The sequence below is a fragment of the Gekko japonicus genome, unplaced genomic scaffold (genome assembly GCF_001447785.1).
Source record: "Gekko japonicus isolate JY-2015 unplaced genomic scaffold, Gekko_japonicus_V1.1 scaffold769, whole genome shotgun sequence".
In the NCBI taxonomy this organism is placed as follows: Eukaryota; Metazoa; Chordata; class Lepidosauria; order Squamata; family Gekkonidae; genus Gekko; species Gekko japonicus.
Window position 1 is genome coordinate 294,831 of NW_015175993.1, and position 18,302 is coordinate 313,132.

At 42.1% G+C, this 18,302-nt stretch overlaps 1 protein-coding gene across 2 annotated transcripts in view; it reads left to right on the forward strand.

Annotated features, from left to right (window-relative positions):
• Positions 1–18,302, forward strand: part of LOC107123193 (arf-GAP with GTPase, ANK repeat and PH domain-containing protein 1-like) — a 440,455-nt gene that overhangs the window by 109,560 nt on the left and 312,593 nt on the right. For both annotated transcript variants that reach the window (XM_015426385.1, XM_015426386.1), the window contains exon 9: positions 7,736–7,828. In XM_015426385.1, coding sequence (XP_015281871.1) covers positions 7,736–7,828 — 93 coding nt within the window. The remainder of the gene's footprint in view (positions 1–7,735; positions 7,829–18,302) is intronic.

Below are 18,302 nucleotides of genomic sequence, written 5' to 3' on the forward strand. Positions count from 1 at the left end.
AGCAACCGTAAAACAATCAGAATAAAACCAATGTGCGAGGCATTAAACAAAAACGGGGAAGCATACAGAATCCGAGCAAGCCGTGCAAACAGCTTTTAATGTTTCAGGTATAAACCGCACAAAGAAAAGTCCATTAAATAATAAAGAACACTACACAGAACACAGTATATGAAGTCCTAAGTGTTTAAAACTTACATACATAACTAAAGTGAGAACAAGAGGGTTGTGAGAGGATCCATGCCCTGAATCATGTCCAGGTTTGATTAATGTAATATTGGGCTGCTTTTGAAAACTTTTTGTAAGCTTCAGTTGGTTCAGAATGTGGCAGCCAGGCTGAATACAGGGATCTTATCACCCCTTGTTGAAAGATCTACATTGGCTGCCCACCTGTTTCCAGGAACAATTCAGAGTTCTGATTCTTTCTTATAAGGCCCTACACAGCTTGGGAGTGGGGTATTTGAAGGGCTGCCTCCCCCCATATTGTCTAGCCTGCCAGCTGGAATCTTCTTCTCAAGCCCTGCAGTCTGGGCCTGGTCTTCAGAGGCAAGATGGATGGTGACCAGATATAGGGCTTTGTTGGTGGTGGCACCTCACCTTTGGACTGTCCTCCCCCTCAAGGCTTACTCAGTGCCTGCCTCATTGTTTTTCAGGTGCCAGGCCAAAACGTTTCTTCTTATCTAGACTCTTATGTAAGGGGTTCCATCCTTTTGTTTTGGCTGTCTGATCATCATCTCCTGGCCTATGGACTGTTTTATCAGCATCACTTTAGAGTGCTCTGTTTTAAGCTCTTTTGTATTCTGGTTTTCTTTTTCTTTTGTCTGTTTTTAATTGGTAGTGTTGTTATTGATATTGATTTTATTGCTTTTGCTTTTATTTGTTCTTATTGATATCCTTTTTATTGTTAGTGGTTTACATGTGGGCTGCCTTGAGCAGGCCTGGAGAAGCGATGTCCAGATTTTCTAAATAAATAAATGCCTTTGGATCAGAAGAATATTCAAATCTGACATTAAAAATGGCAATATTTAGAAACGTTGTACAGCATTTCAGTCTCTCAGCACACATGGTTGTTGGTCTAAAAGTCACAATTGGCCATCAGACTAACTGGGCAAGGAGACTCCAGTGCGAAACATCTGAATTAGAATTCCTCCCGCAAGGACTTAACAAAGACCTGGGGTGCCTCAGTCATTACAGGTATACAGGAGCTTAGCAAAACTGGTTGATGCTGTGTTCTCTCCTCTGATTGCTTATTACGAACCGCCTTTTATTGATTACATTTGAGTCTTACATCATTATGTCTTATGCTGTACTTCCTCTGTTTTCGTGATCTGTTGACCTTCCAGTTTTTTTAAACTTTCCAGTTTGTAATTTGTGCGTTTTAATTTTGTTTGTTTATGCCCTTGCCACTGGGGCTGCTGCACCATTAGCTGCCTTGAGTCCAAGGCAAAATGGCAGAACAGAAACCTTTTAGATAGTAGATAAATTTAAAAAATATAATTAACCTCAAAACTTCTGCCAAGAGGGATCATAACAAGAGTTTTATAAAGTGGGCCGGCCATTGCCTGAAAAAGCTTTGCACTAGAATGGTATCTCAAATCTTTAAAGTGGCACTCAACTCCTGTGCGTTAGTAGCAGAGTGTGGTCCACTAGATGTCAGTGTTGCTCAAGGAATAGAGTGTGGGATTGGCAGCGGGTCTCCTCAAAGAGGAGTTTTGGCTTCTGTTCAGACTTTGCTTAGGATCCTGCAGAGGAACTGTGTTTATTTGAGGATTAAAAGTGAAGAGCTTTTTAAGACACGGATATCCCTTGCTTCATGAACCCATACATAAAACAAAAATTACTGTATTTTAGGCTAGATAGATGGGTTGCCTCTCCTAGCTGCCCAGTAGCTTCACGTGCAGGTACCCTCCTTTTGGGAGACCTATTTACTTTCCACAAGATCAGTTGGCCCACTCTGTTGTATTTCCCAACCTCTGGAAAGATGTGGAAACAGAGACGTGAAAATTTTTGGCGAGGGGGACTCCCCCCCCTGGGGAAAAAATGGAAATGTTAGGAAAAATTAAAACATATGCAATACTTAACTTTCCTATCTAACCTAAAATTATTTTGCTGCTGTAACTTGCTGTACAGAAAGGCATCTTTTATACGTTAGTAAGCATATGAAATTGTACATTCTTGGAATTTAAAGCTATAAATGCCTTAGTTTTCTGAGGCTAAATGGCAAATAAATGTACTGCTTAAGCAGGAGAGCTGCAAGGTGCTACAGCCTGTGCGATCTTAGCACATTTCACTCATTCCTAAAGGGGGGAAAATATTTTGTAAGGGGTTTTTGTCAGCCCCCCCCCTTTCTCAATCTTTCCATTGGAAAAACTGAATTCTATTCCGTTTGAGTGAGTAAAACCTTGCCTTAAAAGCATTCCATTTATTCCAGTGCTCTCTAAAGTGAGAAAACCTAAAATAAGAAAAACTTGAAAAATGAGAAAAGCTAAAAAAAAAAAAATGAAATCCCTAGATGTTCATGTTATAGTTATGTTGAGTTGTCAAAAACTTGTTTTAAAACCGTTACACTCAATTCAAAGAAAAAATATTTCTTAGGAGAGTCTCCGTAGTTTCCCAGTTTTTCCATTGGATAAATGGGGTAAAAAAAAGTCCTTGTGGAAAAATGTGGGGCAATGCCCCCCTCAGTTTTCTGATTCCCCCCTCCCTTGGCCTTCACTTCTCTCTGTGGAAAGCAAGTTCTCTGTTGAAGATTTGTGTATTGTGTCAGCCCCCTGCTCACATGATCCTTCCTGGGTGACATTTTGCAAGTTGTTCCTTTGATGGTACCTGTAGTGCTTGGGCCCTGGGCTAAACAGGAAAGTTTGGGGGCTGAGATCACTCCTTAATATTTTTGTTTTCTATTGTAGTGGTATTATTGATTGCTTTTATTATTGTAACGTATAATCATGCTGGAAGTAGCTTTTAATATCAAATGAAGTGGGGTAGGTGTTTTAAAAATAAAAGTGATTCTTATGGTCACCACTGGTAATAACAGTTGTAATTGGGTAGTAGTTATTGATTCGCTTAGATGGGGTTTCTCCCATGTGTAGTGGTTAAGTGCGTGGACTCTAATCTGGGAGAACCGGGTTTGATTCCCCACTCCTCCACTTGCACCTGCTGATGTGACCTTGGGTCAGTCACAAGCTCTGGCACAGCTGTTCCTGAAAGAGCAGTTTGTACCAGAGTTCTCTCAGCCCCACCCACCTCACAGGGTGTCTGTTGTGGGGAGGGGGAGGGAAAGGAGTTTGTAAGCCGCTCTGAGACTCCAAGTGAAGGGCGGGGTATAAATCCAATCTCCTCCTCCTCCTCCTCCTCTTGAAACCAAGCTTTAGCCATGTCCTCAGCTACTGCGTATGCAGTGTTAGGATGCCTGGGCTGACACGGCATTGGTGTACTAACATTGCAGATGTGATGGGATTGCCCAGTTTAAGCAATCTTCTTCTTCTTCTAGTTTGGTGTCCTGGCAATTTATGTATTTCTTTATATTTTTTAATTTCTCACTTTTTCTACAGAATTGAGGGGTTGCATCTTGTGTCTTGACAACTTCCCACAGTCTCCCTGTGAAGCAAATTAGACTGAAAGGGTGTAACTGGCCTTAGCCTGCCCGCCCATGAGTTTTGTAGTGAGCAAGAGTTTCATCTTGAGTCTCTTTATTGAACACAATATATAATTGGATGTAATATAGTATTTTGAAATATCATTTGTTGTTTGTTATTGGAATAGAGAGATCACATACTTCAAACAGTTGAGAACTTGCTTTACAATATTTTTTGCAAGAGCTTCACAGAAACAGATACACTAAAAGTGCTGATTAAACAAACTACAGAACAATACGTAAAGACATAGTGAAGAATAAGTGAAGCTTTGACTGTAGAATTTTTGAATAGGATTCTGGGAAGTCATGAAGACCACATCCAACTGATGACAGATGGACAAAATAGGATAAACATAAAATCATATCTCATCTAGGGAACTTCAGGGTGAAACATGAGAAACAGATCCAATTAGAAAAGTACAGAAATACACACAAACGATTAAAAATGTGTAAAGGTAGGGTATGTGAAGATATTTGCACGTGTAGTGACTGAGAAGTCCCAAGTCCTTCTTCAGATCTGTTGTGAAGGGGATAGTATTGATCTTCCTGACTGATGTTAGTTCAGGACTGTTGTGTCGGGTTATAACTTTTAGATCAACAACAGAATGCCCTGGAAGTGTAAAATCTTTGCCTGCAGTTTTTAAGGACAGAGTTTTGTTCGTTTTTTTGTGAAGGGGCTAACCTGTTTGTCCAGGGCATTGTTGGTATGTGTTGGGAAATATGTTCCATTGGAAGAGGAACGCATGGATGAGCCCAAGGCGGTGTAGCTGATGTTACTAGGCCCTTTATTTATTATATTTATACTCCGCCCTCCCAGCCATGGCTGGCTCAGGGCGGCTTACAACAACATAAAAACTACAATGCATAAAATAACAATCTTATGATCCTATTGTGTGCATGTAAAGTCCCGTCAAGTCGCAGCCAACTCATGGCGACCCTGGAGGGTTTTCAAGGCAAGAGGTGTTCAGAGGTGATTTGCTACTGCCTGCCTCTGCATCAGAATCCTGGACTTCCTTGGTGGTTTCCCATCCAGGTAATAACCAAGGCAAACCTGCTTAGCTAGCTTCTGAGATTTCACAAGATAGGGTTAGCCTGAGCTATCCAGGTCAGGACATGATTGTATTACTTGAGTGTATATAAGGGCAAAGTTGGCATCCAGGTTTGTTGCAGGGTTCGGTACATGGGTGAACCACTGGGTTGATCCACTGTTGTTAGTGAGAAGCTGTTGTAGGTTGGGATGGGGGTGGGGTGTTATACAATATACAATAGTTTCCTATCAAGCCTAGACTTATTTTACTGATTTAACAAAATAAAATGCATAATTTTTCTTAGCATATAAAATTGTACAATTTGGCACATTTATGGAATTCAAAAGGGTAAATGTCTTAATTTTCCATAAGAAAAAATGGCTAATGTACCCATTTTTTGAGAGAGAGTTGCAGACTGCTACACCATATGGTACCTTAGATTATGGATCTCATTTTTGCCGTCTGAGACGGTGGGGAAGGAATAAAAATTGAGGTTTTTTCAGGGCTCTCCAAATTTTTTTAATTTTTTATTAGGAAAAAAATGGAAAAGCTCTAACATTTTGACACTATGTCTTTTTTAATTGGGGGGAGGGAATCCGAATTAAAGATCCTTTTCTTAAGAAGCATTTAATTTATTCCAAAAAGTCCTTGGGGAAGGATTAACATGGGGTTTTTTTTCCTCCTGAATTTTTCCTGGTTTTTTCCTGGGCCTTCACATTTCTACCTGTGAGAAAGAAAGATCATTATCCAGGACAGACTGTAGGCCATTGATGATGCGTTGGACTAGTAAGAGCTGTAGATGTCTGGTAGTGGTGTTCCATTAACTTTCTTAGTGTTCCATTAACTTTCTGTCACGTAGTTGACTATTTCTGGCTACAGTTCTGGCTTCGTTAAGCTGTTTTTAACTCCATTGGGTGAACACTGTCATCCTAAACAATTCTTGTTCTGAATCTTTTAGGAGAAACTCCTTGTATGAGGGATTGGAGGAAATGTGTTTTGGAATTTTTGGTAGTATGTTCCATGGTGGCAGCTGGAAGCCTGAAGATGTGAATGGCACTCAGTGGGTTTCTGGTATAAACTGATGCTTATGTGTTCATCATGTAGTTGTACAGCGATGCCCAGGAAATGTACTTGTTGTCTAGACTGGTCCATGGTTAGGTTGATGGTGGAATGACGGTTGTTGAAGTCCTGGCGGAATTTCTCAAGAATTTTCTTCCCTTGAGTCCAGATGATGCAAATGTCACATTATAATGATTTATTTTATCCATCTTTTAATTATTATAATAAAAGGTATGATGTACTTTAACTCTCATTGTGTTAAAAGTTGGTGGTGCCGTAGATGAATGCAGCAGGTCCTGCACTCTATAGAAGCTGAATGGTGCCAGTCTAAGCTTTAGGGATGTGAGCCGATCGAGCCGATGATAACAGATTTTGGGGAAAGAGATAAAAAGCACTGACGGAAGCCTGTGAGGGTAGAGGAACAGATTAGCCGAAACCTATTGGCTGCTATGGGGTTGCTACAAACCTGCCTACCTCACTTGGGATCCGGGAGCTTGCTAGACCTGTGAGTGAGCCAGAGGGAGACTTACCATACGTGGGACATCCTGATCCACCTCTTCCTCCTGCATTCATCTACGGCACCCCCCCCCAAAAAAAAAACCACTTGGGTAATTCTTCTGTCTTTCCCACTGTGTGCATTCACATGAATTTTAGAGGCATGGATTGTATTACTTGTTAAATCTTTGGATTTATCACCGCCCTCTGTATATTCACCAATATTTGATTCCATAATCTAACATTAAAGATTTAATGTCAGAGGGCGGGGATTTGGTACTGTCTGTATAGAAGAAAGAATGTTTTGCTGCTTGTTGTTGAGGTGGCATTATTTTGGGGGGCTTTTGAGTCACCTCCCTTTCCCCCTCATCTAAAATATTTTTTAAAAAGGAGGTGCAATGGGGCCATCTTACTTTCATATTTGTTCCTGTTTTGAATTTTTTTAGGCACTTTTTTGCATTAAAAGTGAGACGCGGGAGGGGGGTTTCTTTCTCTTTGGCTTTTATTAGTATTTCGCTATGCGTGGACCAGTGCTAGTACGTTCACTTAACTGATCATCTCTGATTTGAAAAGCACATGAAAATGTTTTCCCGTTTTCAATATTGTGTGAATAATGTGCCCACTGAAAAGTAATGGAGTGAAGTTGTCACTTGTCAGTGCAGTTATTAAAATATCGGTGACTTCGTAGATCTTGCTCTTAATAAAATAAATCTGTCACATGCAGATTTACTTACCTCAGAATAATGGAGGAGGATCTTAAGTTCTGTTTAAATAGGATTTGTGTACTTGGTCCATAGCCGTGTGAAACCAGAAGAGTTTTTTTGTCCCAACAAAATGTTTTTCATGGTTAGCTCTTTTGATTTTTTTAAAAAAATCCATGTTAAAAGTGAAATGATTTTTGTTTAAAAAAAATCCTCCCAATCATTTTTACATGTAGAACAATTAAAATTATACCCTTATATTTAGAAAGATGTACATATAGCCCCCCCAAGAATTTGTGACCTTAACAGTTTGACAAAGCAAGCTTAGTTTTCCTAGCATTGTTAGTTTGACTTTGATACTGTTTAATCATCTGTAAGTAGTAAAAGAAGGAACTAAATGAATTTAATTTTAATCAAGGTAATCCATAAAATTATGCTGCTGAGTCGTTAATTGCCTTTTTAAAATCTCATCAGACGATAATTAAATATACATACCTGTGTTGGAAATTGACTAAGTATTAAAAAAAAGTCTGAAGTTATTCCTGTTTTTGAATCACTGTTTTTGGAGTTGCATTTCTGGTAAACAACAGCAGACCACTGAAAAGCTGCCCTATGGCCCATGTTGGATAGAAGGCCTTGGGTGTAATTGTTTTAATATCATTTGATTATTTTTTTTAGTACTTCTTTGAGATTTCCCAAACAGATGTAATTATAGCTAGTCCATCTTTTTTTCCCCTGATGCGACAAAACAACTTTTCAATTTAAAGCACAATGCAAGAATCAACAGATTAATAGCGTTCACTTGGCTTTTTGCTCTGCAGTCTCGGAAAGGGAGCGACCCAGACAAAGAGAAGAAAGGATTGGAGAGCAGAGCGGATAGCATCGGAAGCGGCCGTGCGATCCCAATTAAACAGGTACAGATCCTTTTGTGTGTGTGTGTGTGTGCGCGTGCGCTTGCATGCTCTTTTCCCTGCATTTGGAGACACACCTCGGGTCTTAAACACCATGATGCTGAGTTTGTGTGCCAAGACGTGTTTGATGTGCTGTGGTGATGAATGTTGAAGTCACTCACTTGACATCAATTAGGAGAGGTTCCTATGTGTATTAAAATAGGATCATTAGAATAAGAAGAGGGAGAATGTAACAACAGGCCTAATGAAGTGCAGTCTGCCGTCCTGCATATGGAGTGCGCTTCCAGGCTTCAAAGCTCGCCTTTGTAGAGAAGGCTTTGATTGGGCCGTTTGCTGCCAGTCGACAAGGGTAAATCGGATCGCCGTACAAGAGCCCCTTGTGATCACAGAAATAGCGCGCCGCGGCCCTCATTTGCCGTTTGCAGGAGGACATCTGAATGGCTGTTCCAGGTTGGTTTGCGACAACGAGGCAATTAGTTGTGATAATCATAGCTGGTGTGTCAGCTGTGCACTCTTGTTTGTAATTTGCTAATGAAGGAATTGTAACTTCATTTAGACCTTGTTATAGAAAGAGAACGTTTACAGCCCCGTAGTATGTGGCCTTAATTAAACTTCCTCATTACACGACAGGATTTTGAAATGGAGGATTTGTTTTGGCCTGTGTGACTACTCAAGGTACTCTTTCCCATTACACCCCCCCCCCACACACACACAAAAAAGATCCTTAATACGAATGGCCCTGTGTGAAGAAAAGCAAATAATCCTTTTGAAACATGTGACTTGTGCTTTCTGACTCATTCAACAAAATTTTAAACGCTCAACGTGCCTTTGATACGCAGTCGGGATTTTTGTCTGATAACTTTGGGCTGCTAATTTTAAATCCAGAAATGGGGGCCCTTTGATCTCTGTTATCTTGGGGAAAGCTTCTTATGGCTAAGGAACAAGGTCTCCCTGACTTCCTGAACAACAGCAGCTGTGAGCCTGTTCCTTAATTTATTTCACTTTCATCCTAACAAGGATTCGAAAGTGGTTTACATCATTCTCCTCTTTTCCATTTTATCCTTAAAAACAAACTCTGTGTGGCAGATCAGGCTGAGAGAGAGAGTGCGTGGCCCAAGAGCGTGGGCGGAGTGGGGATTTGAACCTGGGACTCTCAGATCCTAGTCTGAAACTCTAACCATTCCAGGGCTCTTTTTGTAGCAGGAACTCCTTTGCATATTAGGCGACACACCCCTAATGTAGCCAATCCTCCAAGAGCTTACAGTAGCCCCTGTAAAAAGAGCTCTAAGCTCTTGGAGGATTGGCTACATTAGGGGTGTGTCGCCAAATTTGCAAAGGAGTTCCTGCTACAAAAAGAGCCCTGACACCACACTGTCTACTGAGGAACAGCAACAGTAATGCTAACTTAGTCCACTCTGTTTTCATGCTCGCCTGCTCCCCCCCCCCGTCACCTACCTGTCTAAACCACATTAATATCCCTCCCTGAACCGCGTCCACTGTAGGAATCCTCTGCTGTTCCTCTCATCCTTTGATGCCGACGGAGGCCTGTCCCACCACCTATCAGATCGCTTACTGCACAGTACTTTTCTCCTTTCTTCAGTGATGGTATCGGAACGATCTTCTCTGATCTCTGGCGCTTTCCTGTCATTTTGTTCTTCTTCACCTCTCCCTCTTCGTACACTCCCTCAGTCTCTTCCCCCTGTTAGTCACGCTCAGTTCCTTCGTGGGGCTCCTGAATTCTCAGTTGCTGGTCCCAGCTCCTGTGCGTTCATCCCTGCTCTCCACTATAGAATCAACCTATCTTTCTCCTCTGTTTCTTTCCCTGCTGCATTCAGACATACCATTTGGTCCTATTCCCTTAACCTGCCCCTCCACGATTTCCCCTTGTAATGTGCTGCTTTCCTCCTGTTCACTTGAGTGGCTCTTCTGGTCTCCATCTTTACATTTAATGGTTCTCTCGCTTTTGCCATACCTCTTATGTCACTTCTTAACTTTATAGTATTTCAAAAATACATCTCTCCCTTGCCACCCTCCCTCCGAAAACTGTCTCATGCTGTGGTCATCTCCCACCTTTAGCCTCCTCTCTTAGATCTTCCATTATTTCACCTTGGTTCCTCACCTTTACTTACCAGCAGAATCCCTTGCCTCTCTGTTGATCACATCATTTGAAACCCCTGAGATCCTAACATTAGATTTCTGTCTATTCCCAGATTCACTGCTGTTTCATCTTCAGTGGTCCTTAGGTGTCCTGCTCCCTCAGAGAACTCAGCTGTTCTTTTCCCTTCTACCGATCTTCAGGAATACCAGCATACTTCTCTCACTTCCTTCAACTCCCTGAAGACCCTCTTTGTGTGTGTGTGTGTGTGTGTGTGTGTGAGAGAGAGAGAAGCCTTTGGCATGCGCCATTAATGGAACCCCACCCACCAAACTCTGCCTGCATGTGTAATTGGAATGAGCACACATTTGTCCTCCTTTTTATCTCTACTTCTATATCTCTTTATATTATCATGCATATTTCAAATTTTAGATTACAGACCCCCTGAGACAGGCACCCATTTTCTTGCACCTTTTTGTCACCTACCTGGCTAAGGGACATTACTAATAATAATTAAGTGTCATCAAGTCACATGGGCCCTGACACCCTTGGAATAAATGTCCAAGCGTCAGAAAGGACTGCTAGGTGGAAGGGAATGTGGGAAAGATCTACAATTGTCAGTGCCTTCTGGTGACAAATTGTGGGATCCAACCCATAATTTCCCACTATACACTTGGCCTTTTGCCCATATGAGGGGACTGGTGGCAACCCTACCTATAGTTTAAGATGTACAGTGAACTCTTAAAGACTAATTGACTCAGTTTCCCCATCTTCATCCTTTGTGAGACAATCATTTCCCCTAATATTTCTGTAAGGAAAAGGCTAGAGGCTGAGTTCTTTTTAAACTGAAGGTGTGAAATTAAGAGAGGATGTGGAGTATTTCTAATGGGCATTTTCCCTGCCTTAATCAGTTTTCTTACTCTCAGTGGCTTCAGTTGGATGGTCTGTTCGGTCAGCTTAAAGTGAAGTAATGCACAGATCTTGTGGCTCAGCACCAATGTGCTTCTTTCACTCTCTTGTCCTTAAATTCTGAGAGCTCCTGTGTGAGATGAGGCTGTGAATGTTATGTGTAGCATCTTTGCATCATGGTATGATATGACTCCCTGCCTGCCTCCCCTCAGTAACAAACTGCTGGTCTGGTGTGTTCTGTTCAGATGTTGTTCTCTTCCTATTTCCATTCCTGTTTATACTGCAAACCTTTGAAGTATATTAGTCCCATAGTTTTAAAAGTTCTAATTTTGGGTGTGAGGGATGAGGGTGTTTGAGCGTCTCAGTGAAGTTGAGAGTGATACTGTCAGGAGTTTAGACTCCTAGCAGTCACTCAAGGTGGAATGGGCAAATCTGAGACATCAGCCTAAGATACATCCGGCTCCTTTGGGGATCAACGGCTACATCAGCAGAAGACAACAGGCAGTTCCAAAGGTGATGGGGGTGGAGGAATCGGTTGTAAGTCAGTCTGTGCTGGCTCAGATTTCTCAGATAAAGAGCTACCTGCTAGCCCTGTGCCGGTAATTGAACAGCCAGCTGTAGCTGGCTCTGAGCCAGAAGGAGAACAACAAGAGATGAGGTTACTGGCTGATCAGGAGTCACAGCCTACAGCTGAAACCAAACCAACACCCTGTAGCTCTGAAGCAGTAAAACAAGTCTTCAGCAGCCACTCCCAGCCCACCTAGCTCACCCACACCCTTGCAGCACTGACGCTGTCAGAGACTCTTAGAGTTGCAAGAAAGGAGAAGTGTCAGACTTATGGCCCATTGTCAGCTGTCAATTGAAGAGATGAATTAGTAGTTTCAGGATGACTGCCAAGTAATTGGCTGAGAGTTTAGCTCAATAAGATTTGGCTATAAACTCAGCTGGGAGAAGCAGCAGTTTGTGGATGCAACAAGTACACTTTGCTTCTGAGCCACCAACTTTGCTGCTACTGGACCTCTGCAACCTTGAACTGGACTGGACCTGACAACAGGCTTTTCTGGAACCCCTGACCTTGAGTGAACTTGGACTTGCTGCCTGGAACTCCTTGACCCTTCACTGGACTTTGGTAAACCTGTTCTGTGGAACCCCTGACTTTTGGACTGGACTTTGGTTACTCTCTGCAACCTTGTCTGTGACCTGCCCTGCTGGACCCCAACCCGTGTCTTGGGGGGAAGCTACATCAGTACGGAATCCTTGAAAGGTAGTTACTGGGCAGCAGCAATATTAGATGACACTAGTGGAGGACCTTTCACAGACACCAGCATTGGCACTTCAGCTAACCCTGATTAGTACTGCACAGAAGAAGGCAATGGTAAACCACTTCTGATACTCTTATACCTTGAAAACCGTATAATGGCACAACTGAAATAAAAGATGATTTTATTTATTTATTTATTTATTTAAGTATTTTTACCCTGCCCTCCCCGCAAGTGGGCTCAGGGCGGCTTACAAGGGGCATAGCCCAAACATAAAACCACATAAAATCCAGTAAAATCCAAAAACATTACAATCAACAATAACAATAAAGTGCTTCTTAAGTTGTTAAAAAATGATGGCATCCTTGTCCGAGAATTAGTCCGAGCCCATCCGCTGTATTCATTGCAGCATTCTAGTAGCACTACGCTCAAGGACACTCCCAACTTCGGTGTTCTTACCACCGTTGATGGTAATGGTGGCAGCGGCAGCGGCGGCCCCTACGTGAAAGCCTGGCGGAAGAGCTCCGTCTTGCAGGCCCTGCGGAACTGCACCAGGTCCCGCAGGGCCCTGATCTCCTCCGGGAGCTCATTCCACCAGGCAGGGGCCGCCACTGAGAAGGATCTAGTCCTTGTTGCAGCGTATTTTACGTCTCGGGGGCCCGGAACCACTAACTGGTTCTGGGTCCCCGACCGAAGTGCCCTTGGGGGTATATATGGGGAAAGGCGGTCCCTCAGGTAGGTCGGACCCAGGCCATATAGGGCTTTAAAGGTAAGCACCAGCACTTTGAAGCGGACTCGGTACGCTATAGGCAGTGCTGGAAGTCAGGACCTCCAAGTTGGAAGGCGAAGAGCAGAGGACGAGTACTAATAATGCTGGGACAAGTACTGATAATTCTGTTCTTAATGACACAACCGGATTAAAGCCAAAAGGACATTCAGTTGCTGATGTGAATAGATGCAAAATGAAAGTTCAGAACTGTACAACACTTATAGAAGGAACATGGATTGTGAGAAGTATGAATCAAGGAATGCTCAAAATTGTAAAGTGAGAAATGGAATGTTTAAACATTGTGATCCCAGATGTGAGTGACCTAAAGTGGACCGATTAGGACATTTTCAGTCAGAAAATTATGAAGTGTTTTACTCTGGGAATGACAAACTCAGAAATGGCATTGCTCTGATAATGAGTTGAGACATAGCACAAGCAATTGGGCTGTAACACAGTCTAACTTAATAATATCAGACTTCACAGAAAGCCCTACAGATTCTGAGGAGGAAGAAATTGAAAGCTTTTATGGAAGTGTCGGGGGGGAGAAATGGATCATATACCAAAATAAGATGTGCTGATAATCACAGCTGACTGAAACACAAAAGTAGGGAATAAAGCATAATCAAATATTGTCAGAAAATTTGAACTAGCATTACGGTGAAACAGGAGAGCAACTCATAGAGTTTTGTGAAGGCAACCATTAGTTCATTGCAAACACATGCTTCATGCAACTGAACAGATAATTGTATACATAGATGTCACTGGATAGCCAATACAGAAAACAAAAATATTACAAATCAGAAGCAGAAGATGGAGAAGCTCTGTTCTCTCTGTTAAAAGAAGACCTGGAGCTGATTGTGGTACAGATTGTGATTTGTTAATATTAAAAATTAGAATGAAGCTGAAGAAAAATATTAAAACAATCATAGTGCCAAAATATAATCTAAACAACATTCCTGAATATTTTAAAGAACATGTGAAGAACAAATTTGTATTACCGAATTCAAATGAACATGAATTGGAAAAACTGGGTTGTAACCAGAGATATTATCAAAGCAGAATGAGCAAGGACTATTCCAGTAGCCAAAAGAAATTAAAAGCCTCATCACATTAATTTCCCATGCAAGCGAAGTAATGCTCAAAATCTTACAACAAAGACTGTTACCACATATGGAATGAGAAATGTTTAAGCTGGATTCAGAAAAGGAAGAGGCACTAGAGATCATATCGCAAATTTATGTTGGTTACTGGAGCATACCAGAGAATTTGAGCAGAAAATTAGTTTGTGTTTTATCATTTACTGCAAAGCTTTTGGTTTTGTAGATCATGAAAAGCGATAGATGGTTTTAAAAGAAATGGATGCCCCACAACTTCTGATTGTTATGATGTGCAGCCTGTACTCTAGACAAGATGCTACTGTTAGGACAGAATATGGAGAAACAGAATGGTTTCCAGTTGGCAAAGGTATCAGACAGGGATGTATTTTATCTCTCTTGTCTATTCAATCTATATGTAGAATATATCATAAGGAAAGATGGATTAGATTTATATGAAGGTGGAGTGCAAACTGGTAGAAGGAACATTAATAATTTGAGATATGACACCACATTACTGGCAGAAAATAGTAAAGGCTTGACATGACTACTGATGAAGGTTAAAGGAGAAAGTACCAAAGAAGGATTACAACCGAACATTAAGAAGACAAAAGTAGTGACTACCAAGGAATTACATGGCTTTGTGGTTGACAATGAAGACATTGAAATTGTTAAAAATGTCCTTGACTGAAACCAAGAAATCAGGAGACTGAGGCTGGGAAGGGCAGCCGTGAAGGAACTAGAAGATCCTTAAGCATAAGAAAGTGTTGCTGGAGACCAAGATCAGGATAATTCATACTATGATATTCTCTATTATTATGGATGGAGGTGAAAGTTGGACAATGAAGAAAGCTGACAGGAAGAAAATTGATTAATTTGAAAGGTGGTGTTGGAGGAGAGTTTTATGGCTACAATGCACTGCCAAAAAGATAAATAAGTGGGTTCTAGATGAAATCAGGGCTGAACCTTGGAAGCCATAAATGATTAAACTGAGGCTATAGAAAATAGTAAGAGTTCAGTAGCATGTTAAAGACTAACAAAGTTTGTGGTAGGGTATGAGATTTCATGGGTCACTGCTTACTTCAGATAGAGCTAGAATGTGAATCCATCTGTCCTATATACTGGGAAGTGGAGTGATTTCAGATGCCAAATGACATTAACAGGCAAATGACAATAGAAGGTGGGATTGGATTAGGTGTGATATGCAGAGAGAGGTAGTAGGTGTGGAGAAATCAGCATTGGTAATGAGACAGGAAACCTAGGTTTTGATTCAGTCCAGTTGGATGCATTGTCTTGAGCTTCATTATCAGTTGCAATTCAGCAGTCTGTCTTTCTAATCTCCCTTTGAAATTTCTTTGTAAGATAACTGCTATTTTTAGGTCAGCAACTGAATGTCCTGGAAGGTTAAAATATTCCACCACCACCACCGGCTTTTGGATGTTGTAGTTTCTGAAGTCAGACTTGTGTCCATTAATTCTTTGTCGAAGGGCCTGTTTGTCCAATGTAGGGAGTGGAAGGGCATTGCTGACACGTGATGATGGCATAAATCACATTAGAAGATAAGCAGGTGTAGGAACCTGAGATGGTATGGCTGATGTTGTTGGGTCCAGTGATGGCATTGCTAGGATCTATATGAGAGCAAAGTTCATGTCTTGGTTTGATGCAGGCCTTGGCGCCAGAGTCCATGTGACTGGCCGAGTAGCTTATCATTGTGGGTGAGAAGTTGTTTTAGGTTGGCAGGCTGTCTGTAAGCAAGAAAAGGTCAGCCCCCCAGTGCCTGTGTGAGGGAAGTGTCACTTTCCAGCATGGGTAGTAGATCATTAATAATGCGTTGAACCGGCTTGAATTGTGAGCTGTAAGTGACCACCAGTGGCGTTCTATTGTCATTTTCTCTGGGCTTGGCTTGTAGCAAGCTGTTCCTGGGTATCATTCTGGCTTTTCCAATCATCTTTCTCACCATATCAGAGGATATTGTAGTTGCAAAAAATGCCTGTTGCAGATTCTTCAGGTGAGTATCTCTGTCTGAGGGGTTGGAGCAGATGCGACTGTTGCAGGGCTTGACTATAGACAATGGATTGTTTGATGTGGTTGGGGTGGTAGCTGGAGGGCATGTAGATATGTTTACTGATCTGTTGGTTTCCGGTATAATGTGGTACTTATGTGTCCCTCGTGAATCCGTACTGTGGTGTCAATGAGGTTTATTTCTTGTGTAGAGTGATGGTGGGGTGGAGGCTATAACTGAAGCAGCAGAAATAGAGGAAGGCCCAGTGTGAGATGGATTAACTCACTCAAGGAAGCCACGGCCTTCAGGTTGCAAAACTTGAGCAAGGCTGTCAATGATAGGACATTTTGGCCCTGACCTGGATAGCGCAGGCAAGCCCGATCTTGTCAGATCTTGGACACAAAGCAGGGCCGACCCTGGCAGGTACTTGGAAGGGAGACCTCCAAGGAATACCAGAGGTGGGGCGCAGAGGCAGGCTAATCAAGTCACCTCTCTGAAAAACGTCCAAGCCCCCAGTTGGGTTCACCAGAAGTCACAGTGACTTCCAGGCAAGCACACAAACACGCACACTATATGTGTGTGTGTATAAATGAACTGCATTTTGGGGGGTAATTCATTCATAGGATCACTGTAAGTCAGAGGTGACTTGATGGTACATAACACACACATATAATGTGTTCTGGTTAGAATGAAAAGGTAGTAAAATCGGGCTTGTTTGTTTTCCCTGATCTTGCAGATGTGTCTGCTATATAAGAATATGATTGAGGACAAAGTGTTGTGGCCCTGACCTGGGTAGCCCAGGCTAGCCTGATCTTGTCAGATATCAGAAACTAAGTAGGGCCACCCCTGGTTGGTATTTGGATGGGAGACTACCACGTAGTACCAGAGTCACTACACAGAGGCAAGCAGTGCAAACCACCTCTCAATATCTCTTGCCTTGAAAATAGAGTTGCCAGGTCCTCCCTGGCTACTCATAGAGGGGGGAGGGTTGCCAGATCCAGATTGGGGAAATTACTGGGGGTGGATAGGGACCTCAGTGGGGTACAGGGCTGTGGAGTCCAGCCTCCAGAGCATCCATTGTCTCCAGGGGAGTTGATCTCAGTAGTCTGGAGATGAGCTGTAATTCCAGAGGATCTCCAATGTCCCACCTGGAGGCTGGTATCCCTACTTGAAAACCCTACAGGGTTGCCATAAGTTGGTTGTAACTTAATGGTTAAAAAAAGTATTGCAATTTTTTTAATTGCTAAGGTTGTCATCTGATGAAAGAAATCTTAGTCAATTATGAGTTTCTAGCAAAAAAGATTAAACTTCCATATATTTGCGTACAAATAAACAGTTCTGAAGAAGCAAAATGGATAACGTTTGATTCCAGATGTGCCAAAGCAAGCATCCCCTCAGAAGTCTCTTTCCTTGTGCGAAAGGATACCTGCCACCTGTGGCCTTTGCAAATACTTATATATATTTCAAACAATGACACTTCTTAAAGGAGTTGCTGCCCAGTTATTCAGGGGCATCTTTTAAAAGTGACCAGCTGATTAATATAACAGATCAATCCATTAGGCGTTGCAGCTGTATAAATTTCCATCTTTAAACATTCTATCCAGTTGCAGTGAGAAGGGTGGGGAGAGTCAGTATGATTATGAGTGTGAACACAAGGTGAACATGGAAATGGAGGTGGGGGTGGCATTGTTTGCTATTGGTTGTATATTCATGTATACTAAACTGAATCACGTAACCATGTCTGTATTCCCAATGAGGGCCGAACACCCTGAAGTCTGCTTTGCTGCATCAGTCAGCGCTGCCAAACAAGACATGCTATGTTTGGAATTGTTGTGAATCTTTCTTTCCCCTGTTTCCACCCATCTGTCTAGTTGCAGATGCACAAAAGTAATTTAACATCAAGTCAGCTATAAAACTGTTCTTAGGCTTTTCAGTAAGTTACAGCTGGTCCATGAAATTTCATGAACAAAATTGCTCTTACTGTAGTGTTATATCGTATAACCTTGACTGGAGATTAACGGTGGCTTCTTCCAAGTACTGGAGTGTTAACTGTTCTGTATAGCCAGGGCTGGAAACATATCTTTCAAAATCCCAGACGCCAACACATATTTGTAGAGCAGATATGGCAGGGGGTGGGAGAACTCCAGGAACCTCCCCATGTACTACAGAGCAAACTCACTAATGTTGGTGCAGAGGAGTTCGGGTAAGTGGGCAGCCAGCCAATCACATTGCCCACTGCTAACCTACTGGTGTCATCTACCTACTGGACCTGCATTAAGGCCACAAGAAGTGAATATTCAAATGAGTCGGTGTGGGGGGCATCAGGGACAAGCTTTGGTAGGTAGATGT